The sequence below is a fragment of the Scyliorhinus torazame genome, chromosome 7 (genome assembly GCF_047496885.1).
Source record: "Scyliorhinus torazame isolate Kashiwa2021f chromosome 7, sScyTor2.1, whole genome shotgun sequence".
Classification (NCBI taxonomy): Eukaryota; Metazoa; Chordata; class Chondrichthyes; order Carcharhiniformes; family Scyliorhinidae; genus Scyliorhinus; species Scyliorhinus torazame.
In genome coordinates this window covers 155,835,795-155,859,223 of record NC_092713.1, presented here as the reverse complement: position 1 = coordinate 155,859,223, position 23,429 = coordinate 155,835,795, and the positions used below count along the sequence as shown (strand labels likewise).

The following is a 23,429-nucleotide window of genomic DNA, read 5'->3' as shown; positions in this document are numbered from 1 at the left end:
CATCCTTGCAAATATATTGTGCACCTTGTCTAGTGCTTCCAGCTCCTTCTCTGGTAACTGCCATGGTCTTTCACAAGTTTGGGCATGGGTTCCCGGGACTGTGGTTATTTGCAAGGGGCTTGCCACACCCAAAAAGTATGTTCACTGTTGCACACAATTGTAACAAAGCCACGAGGTCTTGGTGCATGCACCCTGTTCTTCGTCTCTTGACAGGTTAGTGTTCCGACTTAATCGAGCTGCGTTGAGGTTCATTTGAAAGGATGACACATGGTGTTTTTCCCTCAAAACCGTTTTCTCCTGTGGACATCCCAATAGTGATTAGGGACCTGTCCTTGTATGAAAACATCCGAGATTATCTGAGGAATCCTTCCCTGTTTGTATGGAAGCTTTTTCAGGAAGATTGTATGTGCTGTTAAAGTCACTTTACCGAACTGTGACAGTGAAATGATGGAGGCCGATTTGCAGCGGGGTGTCTGTGGGATACTGAGAGGTTGTGTAATTGTTTACCTGACTGGCAAGATGAGCCGGTGACTGATACCCACGATCTAAAGTTTCTCACAAACTATTCCCATCACTTTTTTTTGTGAAGAAACAATTTAATCTTCCAAACATAAAAGAACATAACTAAATTGAAACAAGTCTGGAAGACCTTGCAGTCGCTGTGCTTTGCAGCCCTTTGATAACAACACAATTACATGGTTATGCAAGAGATTGCCGAATGGTTTCCTGATCCTGTCTGACTTAATTTTACAACAACATGATGGCGTGATTGGGCCGTAGTGCATTCAGCCTCTGATCTCCGGGTAAGCGTTCTCCAAAGCGACCTTCAGGACGTGCGACAACGCAAAATCCCCGAGCAGAAACTTATAGCCAAGTTCCGCACAAATGAGTGCGGCCTCAACCGGGACCTTGGATTCATGTCACATTACATTCATCCCCCACCATCTGGCCTGGGCTTGCAAAATCCTACCAACTGTCCTGGCTTGAGACAATTCACACCTCTTTAACCTGGGGTTACCCCTATCTCTGGATCTGTAAAGACTTAATTACCTGCAAATGCTCGCATTCTAAGCATTGTCTGGCATCTTTGACTTTGTCTATATATATGTTTCTGGAACATACCTCTTCTTTCACCTGAGGAATGAGCAGTGCTCCCAAAGCTAGTGATTTGAAACAAATCTGTTGGACTTTAACCTGGTGTTGTCAGACCTCTTACTGTTCTAAACTTTGTTTATCCTTTTAAATGTTTCCCATGTCCCTGCACCATCCTGCTCCTTTCCTGCAATACTTTTTATTTTATTGTACCTGCCCACCCTCTCCTTGCCAGCCTGTAACCTGTGCCTTCACATTTTCAGCTAGAGTTGATGCCTTGCTGCGCGTGACAAGCACCCAAGTGACTTTTAAATATGCAAATTCTGTGGATTAGCCTGGTACCTGCATGCTTTGCTGAGTGTTCAGTGTGGCACTTTAAAACCACATGGTGCACTGACTGACACGGAACGCATGCAGAAGAACTGGGCCAGAGAGCAGTGGGACAGAGATCACCTTTCCGTGATCTCCATTGTTTCTGTGTTCCCAACATGACAAGACTGCCTCCACTTCGAAACTGCTAAAATGACTAAAAAGCTCTTCAGGAGCTCGTGAATCTGCAAAAGGTTCTATTTAATTGAAAATGCCTGATAGTTTGGGACTGAGGGGGAAGGCATCATTTGGCTGGGAAAGTGACTATTCGAGAGAGGGATGGAAGGAGAGAAAGAAATTGTGTAGGGCATATGTGAGCTTAGCAACTTTGATTAATCAAGTGCAGTGAAAAGAAGAGGCAAGACCTGTGAAATGGGCCATCTTGTGCTTTTGACAGGAATAGCTACATGCAGCGATGCTGTGGGAGGAAAGCAGTTGTAATTCTGGGTGAATACTGTTCTCGTTGACTGACTGTTTTGGTAGGATGCAGAATATGCCGCAGTCCCTGTCTTGCCATGGGACATTCTGCAGAAGGTGGGATTGATGTTGATAAGAGTTCATTTCCTTCCTTGGTTGTGTCGAGACAGAGTTGTTATTACTGGACAAACTTCTGGTATGAACGAGTGCTGAGCGCAGCAATGTAGTTCTCCACGAAAATTCATTCAAGTTGCATTTTTACTCCCCCTGGACAGGAAAAGCTAGACTTGGCCTCACATTGTGAAAACTAAGAGACTAAGTGACTTTTGAAAGTGGAACTTTTAAGTTCAGATGGTGTATTCCATATAACCAGCAGACATAGAGATAGTTGTATTGTAGGCAGTGTCGATGGAAACATAAAATTACAAAGAGATATCGATAGATTAAGGGAATGGACAAAACTTTGACAAAAGCATTCAGTGTAGACCGATTTGAAGTCATTCACTTTTGACCTACAAAGGATGGAACAGGGTTCTTTCCAAGTAGCAAAAAACTATCGACAATAGGGATCCAAAGAAACCTGGGGGCCCAACCTTGATGCTCCCAGGGCATACATCATGGCATCATGTAAAGTTGATTCAGTGAATCCCTACGGTGCAGAAGGAGGCCATTTGGCCCATCAAGTCTGCATCAACCCTTTGTAAAAGCATCCTACCATGGCCCATTCCCCCGCCCCATCTCCGTAACCCCACCGAACTGCACATGAGTGACCGCCTGTTCCACACATGACTGTTGTTGGCCCAAAATCGATTGTTGTTTTTTCCTTCCAATGAGCTCTCTTTTCCACCAGCAGGTAATTTCTTTTGTCCTCTGCCTTTTCCATGCCCTTTCTAATGGCTTGTTGCCAGACCCACCGAGTCAACTGTGAGGAGTTCCAATACATCGACTCTAATCCCAGGCAACTTGTTTTTACTCACTTGTATCTCAGACATTGGTGACTTGTTGGTCTCGTGCCGATAGGAAGCTCACCATAGAGTCCATTTGGCTCACATTGCGCAGCCAGCTCAGTGGCAAACATGCTGCATGCTGGTGTGGTTTCGTATTCGGAATGCAAAGAAACTTAGGAGGCCCGAACACATAGGCCATTAAAATGTCAGGGGCAGGGACAGGAAATAATCAAACAGGCTGAGGGAATTCTGACCTTAATACTTGGAGGTCTAGAGTACAAGGGAGATAGAAAGACTGCTTCAGCTATACAAGAAACCCAGGTTAGATCACACCTGGAATACTGCGAGCAGTTCTGCACACCATAACAGGAAGAATATACTGGCCTTGAAGGAAGAGCAGCAGAATGATACCTGGATTTCGAGGGCTAAATTCTGAGGCAAGATTGCACAAACTGGGGGATATTCCCTGGAATTTAGTGTTGTGAAGTGATTACGATTATGAGGGGCATGGACAAGGTGGATAGTAATCAACTGTTCCCCTTAGTTGAAGGGTCAATAACGAGTGGGCATAATTTTAATGTGAGAGGCAGGAGGTTTAGAGGGGATTTGAGGAAATAATCTTTCACCCAGAGGATGGTGGGAGTCTAGAATGGACTGCTTGGGAGGATAGCAGAGGCGGGAAACCTCACAACCGTTAAAATGTGCGTGGATGAGCGCTTGAAATGTCATAACGTGAGAGTGCGAAACAGCGTGGGCCTAAAAAGCCCAGCAAAACCCAGCCAAAGGCAAAAGATACACAAGAGGACTATGGCTGGAAAAAAATAACAAATCGACGGGACGGCGAGATGCAAGGAGCAGCAGCAGCGAGGGAAGCGGCGGGCGCGCAGGGAGGTGGCCCCACGAGACGGGACAGAGGTTCAGGCGAACCTGGAAGGGGAAACGCTGGCGGACCAAACAGCAGAGCAGCAACAGGACGCAGCGACCATCATCATCACCCCCGCCCCCGCCCCCCCCCCCCCCCCCCCCCCAAGCACGGGGAAGGGTGGAGAAGCGTGCTAAAATGGGAGTTAAACGGCATAAGGGAGGCGATCAGGACTGAGCTCCACACTATGATGAAGAAGGTGCTGTCGGAGACGACAGACAAAATGCAGCGAGCCCCCCCCCCCTGTTTAGCCAACTCATAAACCTGGAACCCATTTGCTCTACACTGCCGACTTTCCATGATGTCACTTCCGCTGACCTCTCTCGGAATCCAGCCCGTGTTTGCAACCCCACACCAGCAGACCAACTGCTGATTCGGTGACAATCTGTAACCTCATGATCCGGCCTAGCCTTTGCTCTGTCATTACCATCAAATCAAGGGATCAACCCTGGTTCAGTGAAGCATGCAGGAGGACATGCCAGGAGCAACACCAAGCACATCTAAAGATGAGCTGTCAACCTGGTGAAGCTACAACTCTTAAGGATTGTGTTATTCCTGAAGGCCTGTCTTTTCAACCTTGCCCTCGCCTGAGGTGTGCTGATCCTCAGGTTAAATCACCACCAGTCAGCCCCCCCTCAAAGGGTAAGCAGCCTGTGGCCATCTGGGACAATGGCGACTTTACCATACCTTTTTTAACTTGCGTGCCAAACAGCATTAGCAGCAAGCGATAGAGCGAAGTGGCTCCACTATCAATGAGAATTGGCGAATTGATTTATTAACGTATCTTCATTTAACAGGAAGAAGCTGGCTTCTCGTGGGTTTATGGTTTTATAGATAAGATTATTCCAGGACACAGCTGTTCGTAACAAACTGGGTTAGAGGAAGGTGCTGACTACTAACGTTGTGTCTCGCATCTCACTTCAGTAACAGTGAACCAGTTCTTCATGTTTCCTAATGAAACTAGGACAAAGCGCAAAGCCCATAGCACAGGAGACCAAAGACTGGAAAGAGCAGGCAGCAGGACAAGAGAAATGAAGCAGTGCTTTAGTACTCGAAATGGATGGCCCTCGACTGAACCTCACCATCTCGTGCACCACCTGAAATGCAGTCTTTTGAAAGAACAAATTTGCATCTATGTAGTGCTTTTTGTGACCTCAGGATGTTCTAAAGAGCATCACAGCTGATAATATATTTTAACATATGGTCACTGTTGTAACATGGGAAACGTGGCAGCCAATTGTCCAACAGCAAGCTCCCACAGTCAACAATGAGATAATGGGCAGATGATCTGTTTCTGCGATGTTGGCTGAGGAATAAATATTGTCCATGACGCTGGGGACAACTAGCCAGCTGTCCTTTGAAATAGTGCCATGAGGTTTATTCTCCCCATCTCCTGAGAGGGCAGACAGGACCTAAGCTTGAGATCTCACCGGAACCTCTGACAATGCGACACTCCTTCAGGACTGCAGTTGGGGTGTTCCCCCCCAGCACCCATGCTTGCTGACGTCTTCGGAGTGGGACTTGAGCACAACCTTCTGACTCTGGGGTGGGGAAATGAGATGATCATTTCTCAAACCTCTCTTGGATACATTTCAGCTAAAGTGCGTGTGTGTGTGAAGAAGCTGAGTGTACATAGCAATTCACCCACTGCCAATCTCATTTTGCAAGTTTGATATATCTCTCTATATATATTTCATGTTGGTTGAAGTGGGAAGTGCTTAAAGGAGAATTGCAGGACAGATATTTATTTGGAGCTGAAAATAATTCCAGGGGGGCGGGTGCACTGGATTTATTCTTTAAAAAACAAGTTCAGTCTTCAGTCCACTGGAGGGGGACTGGGTGGCGTGAAGATCACATGACTGGCAGCTCTGAAAGTATCGCTGGCCCCTTCCGCTTCACTGCTAATCTGCAGTGCGGCCCTGCAGTGCCTTGTTAGAAACAGTTCAGTGAGTCTTTGTTCTGGAGTGCTGCCATAGCCAGGGCATTGAGCATGGGCGTACAGGCTGCACACGGTCGTCATGGGGACTGAGCATTATGACAGGGGTGGCTGGTGCTTGCAGTCCTACATATCTCTGAGGAATTGATGCAATGATAATCTTATTTACTATGTGGCTACGCCTTGGCCAAGGGCCTGGTGCTGAAATGCTTTTAGCCGTTCCTCTCGGTGCCCGAGGGAGTTTCTGTTTATTTCATGCAAAGGAATGAAAGATGTGGAAGCACGTCTCTGAGTATAGCAGAGATTGCTATATATAATTAGTGATTTTGGGTTCATTAAATTCTGCTTTCCTATGGGAAAGTTTAACAAGACAACTTTTTTTCTCCCCTCATCTTGGATTTTCCCACTTAGGAGAGCAATTTTATTCCACTTGCTGCTGAAGTTGCTCTTTGCTATTTGAATACCGTTTGTCTAAAAAGCCAAGCCATAGGGTGTGGGTATGACACGCACTCTGTGTTTCTCTGAGCGGGAACCATGCTGAATGTTTAATTGATGTGGCTTTTTTTAGCACCCGAGAGGCTGCATCTTGTTTATTTTCTCTGAGGGTGGGGAGAGTGCTGAGGTTTCTCTTTTGAATTGCTTCAAGCGTATGGCAAAACTTTGGCAGTGATTGTCTCGAGGCTTTGCAGCTGTGTTGGTGGGGAGAGGGTGGAGGGTGTATGCAGGAGACATCAGATTGTCCTCCTGTTGGCAACATATAGTATGGGTAGCTGTCAGCACCAGGAATCTTGGATGCCTTTATCCTTTTTCCTTGTCAATGCTGAGCCTCCTCCCTGCTCCCTAAAACTTGGTGTCGCATCAAGTAGTCCGGGTGTTCACTGAGATTTTTAAGACCAGCGTAACAATTGGCAAATATGTTGGCACTTCCACTTTGACAGTAAGAATGGGCCAGAATAGGAAGGTGGAAACGTTCAGACCTAAGGGGAACTGTGCATTGGTCCAGCAGTCCTGAAAGCATTTCCTTGCACGGAAAACAATTTGCTTTGTTGTCGCTTTAACTACATTCCAGGACTTGACCAAACAATCTGGGCTACACTTAGAATGCAGTACTGAGAAGTGCTGTAGTGTCAGAGATGCTTTCTTTTGGAGATGTTGTACCAAGTTAGCATTTCTCTGTGCATGTTGAAGATTATGGTACTAATTTGAAAATGAACAGAATTTCCCCCTGATGGACTGGCCAACATTAATCCCTTAACTAATGTCAACAAAACAGATTCACTGGTCACTGATTCCATGGTCATCTGTGGGATTGAGTTTTGTATCAATTAGCTGCTCCATTTCGCCACAAAACATCAGTAACTGGACAGCAACTGCATTTATATAGCATCCTTAATGTAATACCCTGTCCTAAGGCACCTCAAAGGAGAGTTATCAGGCAAATCAACACCAATCCAAAGGCAGGTTATTATTAGGGCAGGTGACTGAAGTCTTAATCAGTGGTAAGATTCCAGGAGCATCATAAAAGGAGGAGGGAGAGTTGGAGAGGTTTGAGGATGGGCTTGCAGAGATTAGGACCTTGGTAACAAGTACTCGAACACTTGGTTCTTTGTTGGCTAAGTAGCACTTCAGGAAATCCTGACAATGTGAAAGTGCTATATTGCATGCCACTCACGCGAGAATATAGTAGTTAAATAAACAGCATTGAAACCTTTGCAGGGCATTGCATTCTTCCCTTCTCCATCTCTCTTTAAACGTTAAAAACAAAAATTTGCTGGAGAGAACTTCAACAAATCTTTTGGTCACAGTGGCCTAGATCAGTCAGGGCATTTCAACACTAGTTGAATGTGCTGTGCTTTGATGCAAAGAGTTACCTATGCAGGTGTTTCATAAGCCACCTGTGTGTATGAGGTACAGTGAGTACAGGCTACTGTGTTCATGGACCAGATGTTTATTTATTTATTTTATTATTTCTTTCTCGATTTTGCTGTGGGCAATTTGACTTTGACATCGGAAAAGGTGTCACATCAATGGAAGAAATTGGAGCAGGGCCAATCTCTGGATTTTTTTAATGTGAACATTTAACTTCCGAAAAATGATATTCATTTTGTTCACCATCACATCACAAGAAGTGAAATCAACAAAGAAGTTTCCAAATTGTTAGGTTGTGTTAGAATTACTGTTGGTAAATTCAAAAATAAATGAAACGACATAAAGAGCTTGGATTTCGCCCGTACCATTCATGACTTCAGGACGGACTCAAGTGAGAGGGTACGATCTGGATCAGAATTTTTTCTTTCTTTCGTTGAGTTGTCCTGTGGCATTTCCATCAAATTGTCTTTTGAATGGCAGGGCCTGATGAGCATTGGTCTAGAATTGAGATTCAAACATGTTAGGATTAGTTGCTGTAAGGGTAATTAAGTTGTGTAGCACCGCATAGATGAAGTTGGAATTAAAAAAAAAAAAAAAAAATTTGAAGTGCCTAATTATTTTTAAATAATCTTTATTAGTATCGCAAGTAGGCTTACATTAGCACTGCAATGAAGTTAGTGTGAAAATCTCCTAGTCGTCACACTCTGACGCCTTTTTGGGTACACAGAGGGAGAATTCATAATGTCCAATTCGCCTAACAAGCACGTCTTTCGGGACTTGTGGGAGGAAACCGGAGCACCTGGAGGAAACCCACACAGGCACGGGGAGAACGTGCAAACTCCACACGGACAGTGACCCAGGCCGGGAATCGAACCAGGGACCCTGGCGCTGTGAAGCAACAGTGCTAACCACTGTGCTACCGTGCCGCCAATCAAGGAGCAATTTAGTGTGGCCAATCCAACTACCCTGTACATCTTTTGGCTGTGGGGGTGAGACCCACGCAAACACGGAGAGAATGTGCAAACTCCACACGGACAGTGACCTGGGGCTGGGATGCAACCCGGGCCCTCAGCGCCATGAGGCAGCAGTGCTAACCACCGTGCCGCCCTCGAGGAAATTGGAATATTAAGGCCATGGTGTTGCATATATTGGAGATAATAGGCTTGATGGGGCTGAAGAAGGTCTTTCTCTTAAACACTTTGGTAATCAGGACTACTCGCTGTAAAGCATCGCCTGATGAAAAATATAACTTGTCCTTTACACGAGCCATGAATTTGCAGTATTTCATGCATTTATTATTTTTTGATTATTATCTAGTCGTGTTCATGTTTCTTTTATTGAATTTTCTGTTTCTTTTCTGTTCAAGGTCGCTCCCCACCCCGCCATTCATAGAATTCATACAGTGTAGAAGGAGGCCATTCGGCCCATTGTGTCTGCACTGACCCTCTGCCTTCTCCCCGTAATACCGCGCATTGATCACAGCCAAGCCACCTAACCTGCGCATTTTTGGATTGTTACTGCATTTGAGGGTCTATATTTGTTTGCGCAGTGCAGCTGGATTACTCATTGGCTTGTACCATTGTCTATGTTTTTGCTGTTGTGGTATTCACTGCAATTATGAGGTAAGAAGAACAAGGTAGGTGGGGGAAACTTTGAGTAGGTTTTTTTTTAGTGATTTACGCAGTCAGACAGTCATTCATGCTGCATTGCAAGAGGTGGCTACGAGTGCCTTGAGGTTGACTGACTTGTTCATAGTTTGACTCTTTTGGCTACAGTCCAGACCATGCTGATTAAACTTTTAATCTCAAACATGCCGCACCAGAGCAAAAGGACCTTGTGGTATTTGCAAGGTTAGTGAAACCCTACAAAAACTCCAGCTGTTTAAGGGGATCTAGCTCATTCTGTGTTGTGAATGAAGGTATGGTGGCATTGTTCCAGGCTACAGTAACGCAGTATGGACTTCCCATTAGCTCATTTGGAATACCCCTTTATTCACTTTCCTATTCCTTTCTTTGGGGCACCCTCGACCCAAGGACTGTGTAGGCACTGGCCCACTAACGGCTGGTTTGGAACTGTCCAGGCTCATCTCACAGAAGACTTGAGAAACTGACGAAGGTAGAGAGGTGAAACTTCCATTGCGTAAGTCTGATTTGAAATCCATACCATATCTCAGAGGTGTACTGCTTCACCCAGTCATCCTATAGCTCAGGAAGTTGGAAAAAGCTTTGAGCAACTGTGTGAAGGTACAAACACCAGCTCAGGAAACCCGGCGGAATCCAACTCTGAGCTGGTGTTGGAATGGGTTCAGTGCACCGAAGAATGCTGTTGAATCTATTTTCTGTGACATCTGGGGCGTGATCTTCCGGCCACGCTGCGCCGGAAAAGCATCTCGCCAAAGCACAGCATGGCCGGTGAAAGCCAGGAGATGCCGCTCCCGGGATTCAGTGCAATCTCGCGAGACGTTGCAAGGGGGCGGGATCGTTTTTTGGCAAATCTGCATGTTAGAGGAAAGCAGTAAGCCTCACTCTAATGTGCAGATTCCCAAGTTACCTTGTGATTGAATCCCTTCACCTCGGGCGAGCACTGTCTCACAGAATGACACTTGTGGGGGTCTCGAATGGGATTGGAGGCCCCCAGTATGCATACCCTTCGGGCAGGTGGTGCCCTGGTATTGCTGGTGCCAGTCTGGCACCCTTGGCACTCCCAAGCCGGCATTTGTTGCACGCGTATGGTCGGGCTGGGGTTACCAGCGGGGGGGGCGGGGGCTGGGTTTTGGGCAAAATCGTGTTGATTTTGGGCTGTGAGGGGGTCGGAGATCGGCGTGCTATTTAAAACTGGAGTCCCGATCTCTCGCTACAACGGGAAGTTCCAGCGGGTGGAACTCACCATTGTAAAAACCGTAGCTATGTGCGGCCTTGGGTGCGTGTTTCCTGTTTAGGCCCCCTATTCACAGCAAGTCACGTTAAATAGCCATGTGTTTCTCGGCACTGTGGGTGCCAGGAAACACACGGCTAAACGCGCTCACACGGCAACTTCGTTCCCTTTTGGGAAGATCACTCCCCACTGTTGTGCCATCTTCGTGTCAGTTCAACATATACACGTAGTGGTTAGCACTGCTGCCCATAGCAACGAGGACCCGGGTTCGATCCTGGCCCCGGGCCACTGCCATGTGGAGTTTGCACAGTCTCCCCGTGTCTGCATGGATCTCGTCCCCCACAACCCAAAAGGATGTAGGGTAGGTGAATTGGCCACTCTAAATTGTCCCTTAATTGGAAAAAAGAAGAATTTGGGTACTCTAATGGGGATTTAATTTGCACTTTATTTTAGCCATACTGCACAAACTAATGCTTCCAAGTCTTCCCATCACATTTTGCAAGAGTGATGGCAAATTTGTATTGACCACAAGCCAGGAATGGTAAACCTTGAAGAGTTGCAGGTTTGTCAAGAGTCGTTCAGGTTGGAGTGATTGGAAAGGTTTCTAAACCGATATGCGAGCATTCCGATCAGCTGACCTGGCTGCATTGTTAATGATCTAACTCTGAGCTTAGGGGTTGAGCTATTCTTTTGTTGGAGCAGGAGGAAGATTGGGAAAACATCAGGTAGTTGAGGGTTTTTTTGATAGGCAAGGGAGTTGAGGGTCATGGGGGGGACTGATGACAAAATGGAGTTGAGATTGCAGCCTGATCAGCCATGGTCTTATTGAGTGGAAGAGGCTTGAAAGGCTGAATGGTCGACTCCTATTCTTAAATCCTATTTTCCAATGTTCCTTTTTGGTGTGTGCACAAATTGGTGAAGGTGCCACGGCAGGTTGAAGCATACGCGATCCTGGATTTTATAAATAGTGCATGGCGCACAAAAGCAAGAAGTTAAAATCTACCAATTGTGTTTCAGTCTCAGCTGGAGTGTTGTGACTATTCTAGACAGCACACCTGAGGAAGTGCGGAGGCATTCAAGAGGGTACAGATAAGATTTGCGAGAGCAGTTTCAGGGATGAGGGCATTCAGTTGTGAGGATAGATAAGAGAAACAGGAGCTGTTCTCCTTGGAGTAGAGAATGTTGAGAGGAGATTTGACTGATGTTTTTAAAATTATGAGGGGTCAGGACAGGAGAAAAAAAATCAGCTGCTCCTGATGGCGAAAGGATCAAGGACCAAAGGTTAAGACTGGCAAAAGAACCAAAGGCAATACGAGGAAAAGCCTTTGAGTGCAGCATGTGGTTAGCATCTGGAATGCATGGCCTGAGAATGTGCGGAGGCAGAGCGAATCGTGGCTTTTAAAAGGGTTCTGGGGAAAAGGCAGGGGAATGGGCGTAGTTGAGTGACTCTTGCAGAGAGACAGCACAGACACAACTAGCTGAAAGGCCTCATCTGCTGTGACCAGCCAATGATTCTGTGAATCTCTTGCATTTGGCACCTGTTACGGTGTGTCCGCTCCATAGCTCATTGTCTATTCATGCGCTGAGAGAATGGTGCTGGAAGGTGAACTGGGCTGGAGCAGGGAGAGATTTCTCAACAGATGTGCTGTATAATGTAAAAGAATGTGATGACAGCAGGTAACTGGCAGATGAGGGCAGGAAGGAAGCAGGTTGTGAGATTTTCAGAGTGTAGGAATGCAAATACAGATAATAGGACTCTGTGTAGAGGAATGATACTTGATAAGTGTATAATTCAGTAGCTGAAAATGTTGCTCCTAGTCACAGTGTTAACCCTTCCTTTGTCAAGTGTGAGCTTAATGTTCAGTGCAGTAAATGCACGATGGCTGTATGTTCATTTAAAAGATTACGTCTCATCTATTGAAATGCTGCATTTAGATTTCCTCCCTTCTCCTGATGATGAGACTCTGTTGCCGCGTTAGTTTTGAGAATTCTAAGTCAAGAGGCAGGCACAGATACTGTAATGTGAGTCACGTTGGCATGACCTCTGCCAGAATGCAATGCCCAGAAGCTTCTCAGCAGAGAGAGAACCAGACTGAGTCACCCAGCCCGCTGTCTAGCACCTTGGCAACTGTTTGCTGTTTCACTAATTGTCATCCAGTCTCCTGGCATCCCTTTCAATTTGAATGCCCCACTATCACGTTATTAGTAAAACTTATTGGGAGGTTCAATCACAAACTTGTTTTGTGTTTTCCATCATGGTTTCTGTGTTACTTAATATATTCTTTAGGTAGGGATCGGATTGATTTTTACTGGTGGTGCAATAAAATTATTTGATCGAATATGATTCTGCCCCAAATCCTCCTCCCCCCCCCCCCCCCCCCCCCCCCCAAAAGCCTAGATAGTATGGTGTCCCTTCTTGGCAGGTGGGCATTGAGCATTCTACAATATATTGAACCAGCATCAACTTACCTGCAAATCATGTTTTTGATTAAATGTACGAGTTTGGATTTTCAACGTTCTAAGTGTTCTTACACACATGCGCACCCACGCTAGACAGGTTGATTTTAAAAAATAAATACTGATGGATACATTACATTTGAGCAAAAAGAGCTCCTGAGATGATGTCGGTTCAATCTTCCTTTGACCAAGAAGAAGGCAGTTTTAGCTCCTCCACTCTGCCTTGTTCCATTCTGAACATTGGGTGTGACATTTCTCTAAGCAAGGCAAGAAAGATTAACTGGCACTACATGCCAACTGGGGCCTAACCAGTGATCTACACGGGTTTAAGCATAACTTCCTTACTGGATCCTGCAAGCTTGGCCCCTACTGTCTCGTTCTGCTGCCACCCAAGTTTGGGCTAGGTGACCGCCCCCTCCCACCCTAGTCTATCCCTTCGAAAAGAAAATTCCTTTTACAGCCCTAGAACTTATTGCTTATGAAGTTTGTGGGAGGTGGAGACAATGATTTCCAAAGGAAATTGTATGGACATGAGAGAAATAAACTTTCAGGGCTATGGGGATAGACCTGGACTTGAAGGGCAGAATTGCCTCATTCTGTGCCATAATAGGTATGATTCTCTATGATTCTCTGATGCTCTTGGGGAGGTGGTCACATTTTATAAAGGCTGGCTCTGGGAGGCGCTGGGTGAAGCCTAGCATAGGCTGCATGCATGTTCAGTTGCTCTGGTTCAGAGGAAAACGTAAGCACATGGAAGACAATGTAGATTGGAGTATTATTTTTCAGAATATGTATATGTGAGAAGGGAATGTCATTTTGAGAGTCAGTCCATTGCACAGAACACTGAAGTTATAATGTCACTCTGACTTTCCTCCAAGTTTTTATCCACCTGCCAGCCCTTTCAAATCACTCCCCCACTTTCTTCTCTGGCAAAGTACTGAACTTTGTAAATTTACAATTCAGCTACACAGTTGTGAATTTATGTAGATGGTTGGCTCACTGCATTGCTTTGGCTGTTACTTGTTGTTGATTTCACTTGGTTGATTTTGCTTTCAGCAGTTTTGTGTGGTTAACATACAGATGCAAATGGTGATTTTTATCTACCAGGTCTTTCAGACATCTTTGAAAGGAGTAGGTGACTAATTTGAGCTCTGTCTCTATTGTGCTCCCAGGTGTCGATCAGGATTTGTAGGTGAATATTGCCAGCACCGGGACCCCTGCCAGATTTCAACCTGCCTTAATGGAGGAACATGTGGCGTCTCAATCGCAGGAAAAGTACAGAGGTTGTGCAACTGTGCTTTGGGGTTTACGGGAGAGCGTTGTGAGACGACTGTCACCAATGTCTGTTTGAACAATCCCTGCCAAAATCGAGGATCCTGCCGTCTCATTACCCTTGAGAAATATGAGTGTGACTGTCAGCAAGGATGGATCGGTAAGAATAACCATCTGCTCTCGGCCAAGAGCTGGAAGCTACCATCAAGACAAGATATCCCTGTTCAATATAATAGTGGAATATAGGCCCATTTAAGCCATTGAGCCTATTCTGTCATTCAAGGAATGATAGCTGATCTGCAAACTAACACCATATCCATGTCTTTGCCCCATATCCCTTTCATAGAATCGTTGACAGAAATCTATTAATGTCGTGGGAATTTTAATATCCACCTGGAGAGCAGTCAGAGCTTTGATTTATCCAAAAAATGGTACCCTGGACAGTATAGCACTCTTGAGTCATAAGAGTCGTGCAGCGCAGAAAAGGCTCTTTGACCCATCCAGCCTACACCGACAATGACTACTCCTAATTCCACTCACCAGCAATTGTCCCATATCCTTGAATGTGATGGTGTTTCAAGTGCTTTTTAAAGGTTGTGAAGTTTCCAGGCTCCACTACCTTTCCAGGCAGTGCATTCCAGATTCTCACCGCCCTCCGAGTGAATTTATGTTTTTTCAAATCCCTTCGGAATCTCCTGCCCCTCCCCCTAAAACTTTATGTCCCCTCAACCAATGGGAACAGCAGCTTCCTATTTACCTTGTCCAAACCCCTCAATCTTATATACCTGAGTCATATCCCCCCTCAGCTTTCTCTGCTCTAAAGAAAACCATCCAAGCCTCTCCTTATAGCTCAGATGCTCCATCACAGGCAACAACCTGGTGAGTCCCCTCTGTACCTCCTCCAGTGCAATCACCATCTTTCTATAGAGAGGTGACCAGAACTGCACATAGTACTCCAGCTGTGGCCGACCCAACATTTTGTACTGCTCCAACCTAACATCCTTGCTCTTATATTATATGCAACGACTGATAAAGGCAAGTGTCCCATATGCCTTCTCAACTACCCTATTTACCTGCTCTGCTGCCTTCAGGGATCTGTGAACAAGTACCCAAGATCCATCCGTTCCTCTGAGCTTCTTCGTGTCCTGCCATTAATTTCATACTTGTGCTGTTTCTTCTTTAAATGCATCACCTCTCACTTATCAGGGTTAAATACCATCTGCCACTGCTCTGCCCATCTGACCAACCCATCTATATTTTCCTGTAACCTACCACCCTCTTCACTGTTAACAACCCTACCAATCTTAATGTTGTGTGCAAACTTACTAATCATTCCCTCCATGTTCTCATCTGTACCATTTGTGTATATATATCAATCAATAAGGCCACTTGTCACTGGCCTCCAGTTACTCAAACAACCTTCTACCACCACCCTTTGTGTCCTATTACTAAGCCAGTTTCGGCTCCATCTCGACAAGTTTCCTTGAATTCCATGTGCTTCAACCTTCTCAATCAGTCTCCCATGTGCAACCTTGTCATAGGCTTTGCAATAATCCATATAAATTACACCAACTGCACTTCCTTCACCCACACACTCATTCGCGTTATCAAAAACTTCAATCTGAATAATTTTTTTAAAAATATACATTTTATTAAAGTTTTCAAACACAATTTTTTCCCTTACAAATCAACAAAAATGGTAACATAACTGCTATATAACATTGTTTAACTAACATAGTAAACTAACCAAATAACATGAAGTAATGCTCCCCCTCTCCCCCTCCAAAAACACAAACAATTTTACCCCCCCCCCCCCCCCCCAGGGTTGCTGCTGCTGGCCATCTATCTTCCCCCTAACGTTCCGCTAGGTAGTCGAGGAACGGTTGCCACCGTCTGGTGAACCCTTGAGCCGATCCTCTCAGCGCAAACTTCATCCGCTCTAGTTTTATGAACCCCGCCATATCGTTTATCCAGGCCTCCAGTCCGGGGGGTTTCGCTTCCTTCCACATGAGTAAAATCCTACGCCGGGCTACTAGGGACGCAAAGGCCACAACATCGGCCTCTCTCGCCTCCTGCACTCCCGGCTCATCCGCTACTCCAAATATAGCTAACCCCCAGCCTGGCTTGACCCGGACCTTCACCACCTTTGAGATCACTCCCGTCACTCCCCTCCAATACCCCTCCAGTGCCGGACACGACCAAAACATATGTGTGTGGTTCGCCAGGCTTCCCCCGCACCTCCCACACTTGCCCTCCACTCCGAAGAACCTGCTCAACCTCCCTTCTGCTATGTGTGCTCTATGCAGCACCTTAAATTGGATCAGGCTAAGCCTGGCACACGAGGAAGAGGAATTTACCCTGCTTAGGGCATCAGCCCACAAACCCTCCTCAATCTCCTCCCCGAGCTCTTCTTCCCATTTTCCCTTCAGTTCGTCCACCAGCTCCTCCCCCTCTTCTCTCATCTCCCGGTATATCTCGGACACTTTGCCCTCCCCGACCCACACCCCCGAAAGCACCCTGTCCTGGATCCCTTGTGTCGGGAGCAGCGGAAATTCCCTCACCAGTTGTCTCGTGAACGCTCTCACCTGCATATACCTAAATGTATTTCCCGGGGGCAGCTCATACTTTTCCTCAAGAGCTCCCAAACTCCCAAACGCCCCATCTATAAATAAGTCTCCCACTCTCCTGATTCCTGCCCGGTGCCAGCTCTGGAATCCTCCGTCCAGCCTCCCTGGGGCAAACCTATGGTTGTTCCTGATCGGGGACCACACCGAGGCTCCCAGCACACCCCTCTGTCGCCTCCATTGCCCCCAGATACTTAATGTTGCCACCACCACTGGGTTTGTGGTAAATTTTTGGGGGGAGAGCGGTAGTGGCGCCGTCACCAGCGCTTTTAAGCTCGTTCCTTTGCAGGACGCCATCTCCAGCCTTTTCCACGCCGCTCCCTCTCCCTCCATCATCCACCTACGAATCATCGCCACGTTGGCGGCCCAATAGTAATCGCCCAAATATACTCTGACTCTGCTACGTTGTAGGAACCCCCTCCTTACCCTCGGGGCCTTCCCTGCCCGCACGAAGCTCGTGATGTTTCTATCTATTTTTTTTGAAAAAGGCCTTAGTGATCAGTATAGGGAGACATTGGAACACGAAGAGGAACCTCGGGAGGACCATCATCTTAATCCCCTGCACTCTGCCCGCCAGCGACAGCGGCTGCACTGAATAATTTTTTAAGGCCTTGAACTAACCTGACTCAGAACTCTGTATATTGATAGCGAGCTATGGCTATATTCTGTGGTACAAAGTAATGTGTAATGGGGTTTGGGGTGTGGCATTAGGGAAACAAAGGGTAATTTTGATCTCTCAGTTTTTTCTTTTACTTTTCAATAGGTAAAAACTGCCAGCATGTGGATTCCTGTGCCTCACAGCCATGTGCTAATGGGGGAAAATGTAGCAGTTCAAGAAACAACTACACCTGTAGCTGTGCTTCAGGTTACACCGGATCCCGCTGCGAGATCGACATTGATGAGTGCAGCACAGGGGCTCTGTGCCAGAATGGAGGGACGTGCCAAAATGTGCCAGGATCATATCACTGCCTGTGTAAACCAGGGTTCACTGGGACCAACTGCGAGAGTGTTTATGTCCCCTGTTCACCATCGGCATGCATGAATGGGGGCACCTGCCGACCAATCAACAATGACTTGACCTACGAATGCAACTGTCTGCCAGGTATGAGATGGGAACAGAATGAAGCCAGTCCGCTTCTCCACATTCAATTTAATCGTAGTTGGCCTGCACCCCAAATCCATGTATCTTTCTCTGTATTTCTAAATGCTCTACTTAACAAACTCTCTGACTTGAAAGCTCCAGTGGTCCCAAGATCCATAGAGAGGTTGAAAATTTTCATGAACTTTTGTTTCAATAAGTGCTTCTTGATTTCCCACCAAAATGACTTGGTTCTATTTTAAAATGTTCCCCCTCGTCCTTGATTTCCTCCCGAGAGAAAATAGTTTCCCTATATCTACCCTATCGAATCTGTTGAAGATTTTATACTCTACTCAATCAGCCTGTCCCTAAATCTTCTGTACTCCAGATTTAGTGGAGTAATAAAGCCTGCTGAACTCGGAGCCTGGAAATCAAGAATAATATTGATTTGAAGCACTGTAATGAGGAGCCTTGAGTCATTGTAGGGAACACCACCAAAGGTCGATTGTGATAGCAATTAAGTGGTGACATGTTTGTGTTGTAAAATCTTATGGAGTATTGTCGGACAGAAAAAGAAAGGAAGATCAACATGGAAATTTCTAGACAAAAAGAAAACAAGATCCATCCAGTTGACAATTGACCAGTTGGTAGAATGACCGAGTGACGCTGCAGTTGTTACCTACTGATTGTTAAGAATCAAAGGGGCCAAGAGGAAAAGCTTTTTAATGCAGCGAGTGGTTATGATCTGGGATGCACTGCCTGAGAGTACAGTGGAGGCAGGTTCAGTTGAGGCTTTCATAAGTAAATTGGATGATTATTTGAAGAGACAAGGCAGAGTGGGACTAGCAGAGTTGATCTTGCAGAGAGAGGACATGGACACAGTAGACTAGCTGTCGACTGTTGGTAACCGGTTTTGTGTGATTATCAGCAATACAATCGTTTTGAGTCACAATAAGTTTGCGAAGACATGGCACAATTGGATATGAATGAGACTGTTGTCTCAAGACAGTCCCAGTTTCAGCTGTGTTGCTGCAGAGGATTGCTGAGCAGGGTCACGATCATCTCCAGCAGGGAAGAGACAACGGGAGCAGTTCTTCCCCAGGGCTGGGGTTTCTTGCATTCTTGCAGTGAATTTTGAGTAGCAAACACAAGGCCCATCTGAGACATTGTAGGAAGAGCCATGAGAGGAAGGATGATTGAAATGGGGAATGATGACCCCCTCCCTCTACTCAAAACAGAGGCATAGTTCTTGCAATCAGAAATCTCAGTTGAAAACGAGTGTGGAATTCTCTTGTCAGTTGAAAATGCATTTTGGGAGGTTCCAGCAAAACTGTTGGTTTATACTTTGTTTCATACTGCCCACTGTGTCAATGTTGCTGTACTGCTGAAAACCATGTGCAGGATTCACCCGCAACTGGCTGGATGGCCCGATGCCGGTGCCAAGAGTGGCGCAAACCACTCTGACATCGGGCCAACCGGAAGGTGCGGAATCCTCCGCACTTCCGAGGGCTTGGCTGGCGCCGGAGGGGTTGGCAGTGCGTCAACAGGCGCCAAAGGGCCGGTGCGAGTTGGCGCATGTGCAGGACCACCGGCATGGTTCCGCGCATGCGCAGACCAGCCGGCGTGTTATCTGCACATGCGCAGGGGGGCTCTTCTCCGCACCGGCCATGGCGGAGCCCTACAGAGGCCAGCGCGGAGAGAAAGAGTGCCCCCATGGCACAGGCCCGCCTGCAGATCGGTGGGTCCCGATCACGGGTCAGGCCACCGTGGCCATTCCCCGGATCCAGGCAGGAAAGTCAAGTTAAGGCCCGGTCAAATCAGCCATGATCTTGAATGATGGTGTAGTCGCAAGGGGCCAAAAGACTTACTCCCGCTCCTATGTTTTGTGATCTTATGGCTATGCAGTTTGGTAGACACCCAGCCATGTTCACGGATAACCTGAAGCCTTTTCCACACAAGGACTTGTACTCCAGTCTGATCCAGCCCCACACACACTCACCTTGTACCCTCGGCAAATAACTGGCTGCGGACATGCTCTCGAATCACAGAGTCGGCTAAGTTGACTGTTGGAAAGTGTGTGCATATGTACATGCTGCTTTAAAGCACTGATAATTCCACATGTTTTGGGCATGCCCGAAGCTTAGAGGGTTTTGGCAGGGTTTTGCTAAGGCAATGTCCATGGTGCTAAAAACACGGGTGGTGCCAAATCCGGAGGTAGCGATCTTTGGAGTGTCGGAAGACCTGGGAGTTCAGGGGGCGAAAGAGGCCGACGTCTTGGCCTTTGCCTCCCTGGTAGCCCGGAGACGGATCTTTTAATGTGGAGGGATTTAAAAGCCCCTGGGATCGTGACATGGCTGGGTTTCTCAGTCTTGAGAAAATAAAGTTTGCCTTAAGAGGGTCAATGTTAGGGTTCTCCCGGAGGTGGCAGCCGTTCGTCGACTTTCTCGGGGAAAATTAAAAATGTCAGTAGATGCAGTATTCCAAAGGGGGGGGGGTTGTTGTTGTATGGTTGAGGTGTGTGAAGATTGGGCTGGGGGTGGGGGGGGGGGGGAATGTTTCATTTACCATGTTGATGCATTATTTTTGTTACTGTTATAAAAATTTTCAAAGACCCTAATAAAATATTATTAAAGCACTGATAATCACAGCTGCAAAAGTGAACAGTGCTGCTCAGTCGTCACTGGCCACTGTGCCCAGTTGTAGCTAGTTGTTTACACAATTATTCAAGGGTGGGAGGGAGCCTGATGACTAGTCGACCCCCTTTTGCTCTCTTTTCTCGCCCTGTCCCCTGCCTGACCAACAATAGATTGAAGCACGGGGCACCTCTGTTTGGAAGATTATTCTGTGTTTTGAAGACACCGTATTCTGCCCTTGTTTGGCACTTGCTTTTGTGATTTATTTTTTCTCCCTCTATCGTTTTGAACTTGTGGCTGAACACTCGTGCTGATGTATAAGGTAGGGTTTTTTTTCATAATCTGACTGAGGATCTTGGCCAGGAAATGTGCTTGGCCAATGAGGAAATATTTAAACTGAAATTGCAGGTGAATTACTTAAACAATTAGCTGCAATAGTGGGTCCCTCTTGACATTATTAACTTTGTTCCAAGGTCAATCAGGAGCTATCGCACAAACTAGGCAAGGCAGTCGCCTGTAGGGAGAGGGTTTGCAGGAAACCGAGCTTCGCAATGTTACAGGATGTGCAGTGCTAGAAAAACAAGCTTCTTGGAAACCGTACAAGAGGATATTGATGAAAGTACTTAACATACAAGCATACAGCACTGGTGATGCAGGACTTGATCTGCTGGTCCAAATGCAGCTCATTAGCACTCTGTTTTGATTTAAGTAGCATCACGCAATGATCTGGTTTTCATATTGGAATTGGCATTAATCCTACACCAAAGATGGGTATGACTTTGGAATTGGGCAAGGAAACTTGTCTTGGCTGGCATTCTGGGACATGTGGAAGAAGCCTACATCTTGTTTCCATATATACAGAAAAGAATTGTACGGTCTTGTATTCTGGGAGATGTTTCAAATAAAACAAGGTCACCACAGCTCTGGTGTTTGCTTTTGACTTTCTATGTTGCAACATGGCAGAGTACTTTGAGACTAAATAACTACAGTGATAACCATACCTCCAGCTTTGACAAGTTAACTTAGCAAAACACCCTCCCTAATCAGCAAGTTAAAATTTCTTACTCCTGATTGAGTTCTGGGAGAGCCACTTGTGAGCAAACTGAATGATTTACGCTGGTTACTATATCGATTGAAGCCTATGGCATAAGTTTGGAAAAAAGAGCCTTGTACCTTTCCTTATAAAGACTTAACGTAAAAGTGTCCAATCGCAGACTGTCTGGACCATCATCTATTAAGCCAGGCATACACTAGGAGATGAGGAAATCTGCTTCGTTGACATCACAGTGCCAGCTTCTAAGTTGATGTTAACTGCTCACCCAACGTCTGTTGAGTTTACGGGGTTCATTCTATTGGTGGCTGCAGTGGAAAAGATCTTGTGCTCCCCAAGAAGTACAAGTTACTAATTAAAGCAATGCTTTATATTGGATGGGGGATTGTTGAAAGAGGCAGTTGGTCACTTTGCTTTGGGTGTGTGACTGGCTCTTTTGGTGCTGGAACATCCACATTCATGACAGAATGTGACTGCTTTGTGCTGTAAGATAACCATGAACAAAATTCCCTTTTGTTTGGCAGGATTCAGTGGAAAGGACTGTGAAATAAACATTGATGATTGCCCTGAGCATAACTGCCAGCATGGAGGCACCTGTGTGGATGGTGTGAACACATACAATTGCCGATGCACACCTGAATGGACAGGTACGTAAAGAGTTTTTGCTGCATTGCCTTGAATTATATATTGAAGAAAGCTTAGTTCAGATTGAACCAGGTGGCACTTTAAGAGACAGCTTTATCAAAGTTAGTTTACCTCCACCAAGCAGGTTGCTGGGGCGCCAAAGGAAATTGTGTGTATTTAACTTAGTGGTGGGCAACCTGCGGTCTGGGGCCAAATGCAGCCCATCTGGGTTCTGAGTGAACCCACGAGACATTATGTTCACCGTTGCCTACGCGAAGGATTGCCACATTCTGCCGATTTCCGTCTGCGTAGTTTTTTCCTACTGGTATGACTGAAGTGATACGCACGTAAAGCAAGGGCAAGTTGAATGAGGTGCTTGCTGATTGCCCGCAACATTGGCTGAGAGAGCTATGCGCTCCCTCTGCATCCAAAGTGTAAATATTTATTTTGCTTTTACCATTTGAAGTTGTTGATAGTTCTATTAATGTATAAATGATTAAGCATTTGCTCGGAACACATTATGAAATATTCAGCGTGTGCTAAATGTATTTAATCTTATTCATGGAGTCATGGTTGATGAACAAGCCTGATTACAATCTTGCAGCCCTCTGAGACGAAGGAGGGGTCACTCATGCGGCCCACCCACTAGCCTAGGTTACCCATCACTGATTTAACTCCTGATACCCTTTCAGCAAACAAATTACTTCTGAGGTATGGTCCCTGCTTTAATATTGACAAATATGGGAGTGAAAAGATGCACAGGAAGGTTGGTCCCACAAACAGCAATGAGATGTTTGGCGAGTTCAGTCCATTTTTGGTGCTGCTGATTGAGGGAAGAAAGCTGGACCACATGCTGGAAGAAATATAAAATCAGCCAATGCTTCTGCTCAGATCACTTTCCAGTGACGACTGTTAGAAAATACAGGAGAGGACCCGGGAGCAGTTTAGCATTATTCGGCCTTGTGATTGTCATCTCCTGGATCTTCCGAGGAAGAATGAATATCTTCATGAGACACAGGCAGGGTGCCCCCCCCCCACCCGGATAATGATTGCATGATGCATATGTACCGGGAGCGAGTGAGGTCGGCAGAGGTACAAGACAAAATACTGCACAGATTGGAAGGGATGGTGGGCGAGTTTAGATGGAAAAGAAATGTTTGAAATTAGGTAGGTGAACAGGATATTGGAGTTAATTGAAAGCAGAGCGGGGGAGGGTTTTGCGAACAAAGGAGTTTTTGGTTCAGACCCTTTGGCAGTGACTGTA

General features: G+C 46.1%; 1 protein-coding gene across 1 annotated transcript in view; it reads left to right on the top strand.

The window, feature by feature from the left end:
• The window catches only part of LOC140426642 (uncharacterized), a 194,610-nt gene that overhangs the window by 53,620 nt on the left and 117,561 nt on the right, over nucleotides 1–23,429 (top strand). The window contains exons 3-5 of the mRNA XM_072511705.1: nucleotides 14,056–14,315; nucleotides 17,543–17,881; nucleotides 22,066–22,188. Of these exons, the coding sequence (XP_072367806.1) occupies nucleotides 14,056–14,315; nucleotides 17,543–17,881; nucleotides 22,066–22,188 (722 nt within the window). The remainder of the gene's footprint in view (nucleotides 1–14,055; nucleotides 14,316–17,542; nucleotides 17,882–22,065; nucleotides 22,189–23,429) is intronic.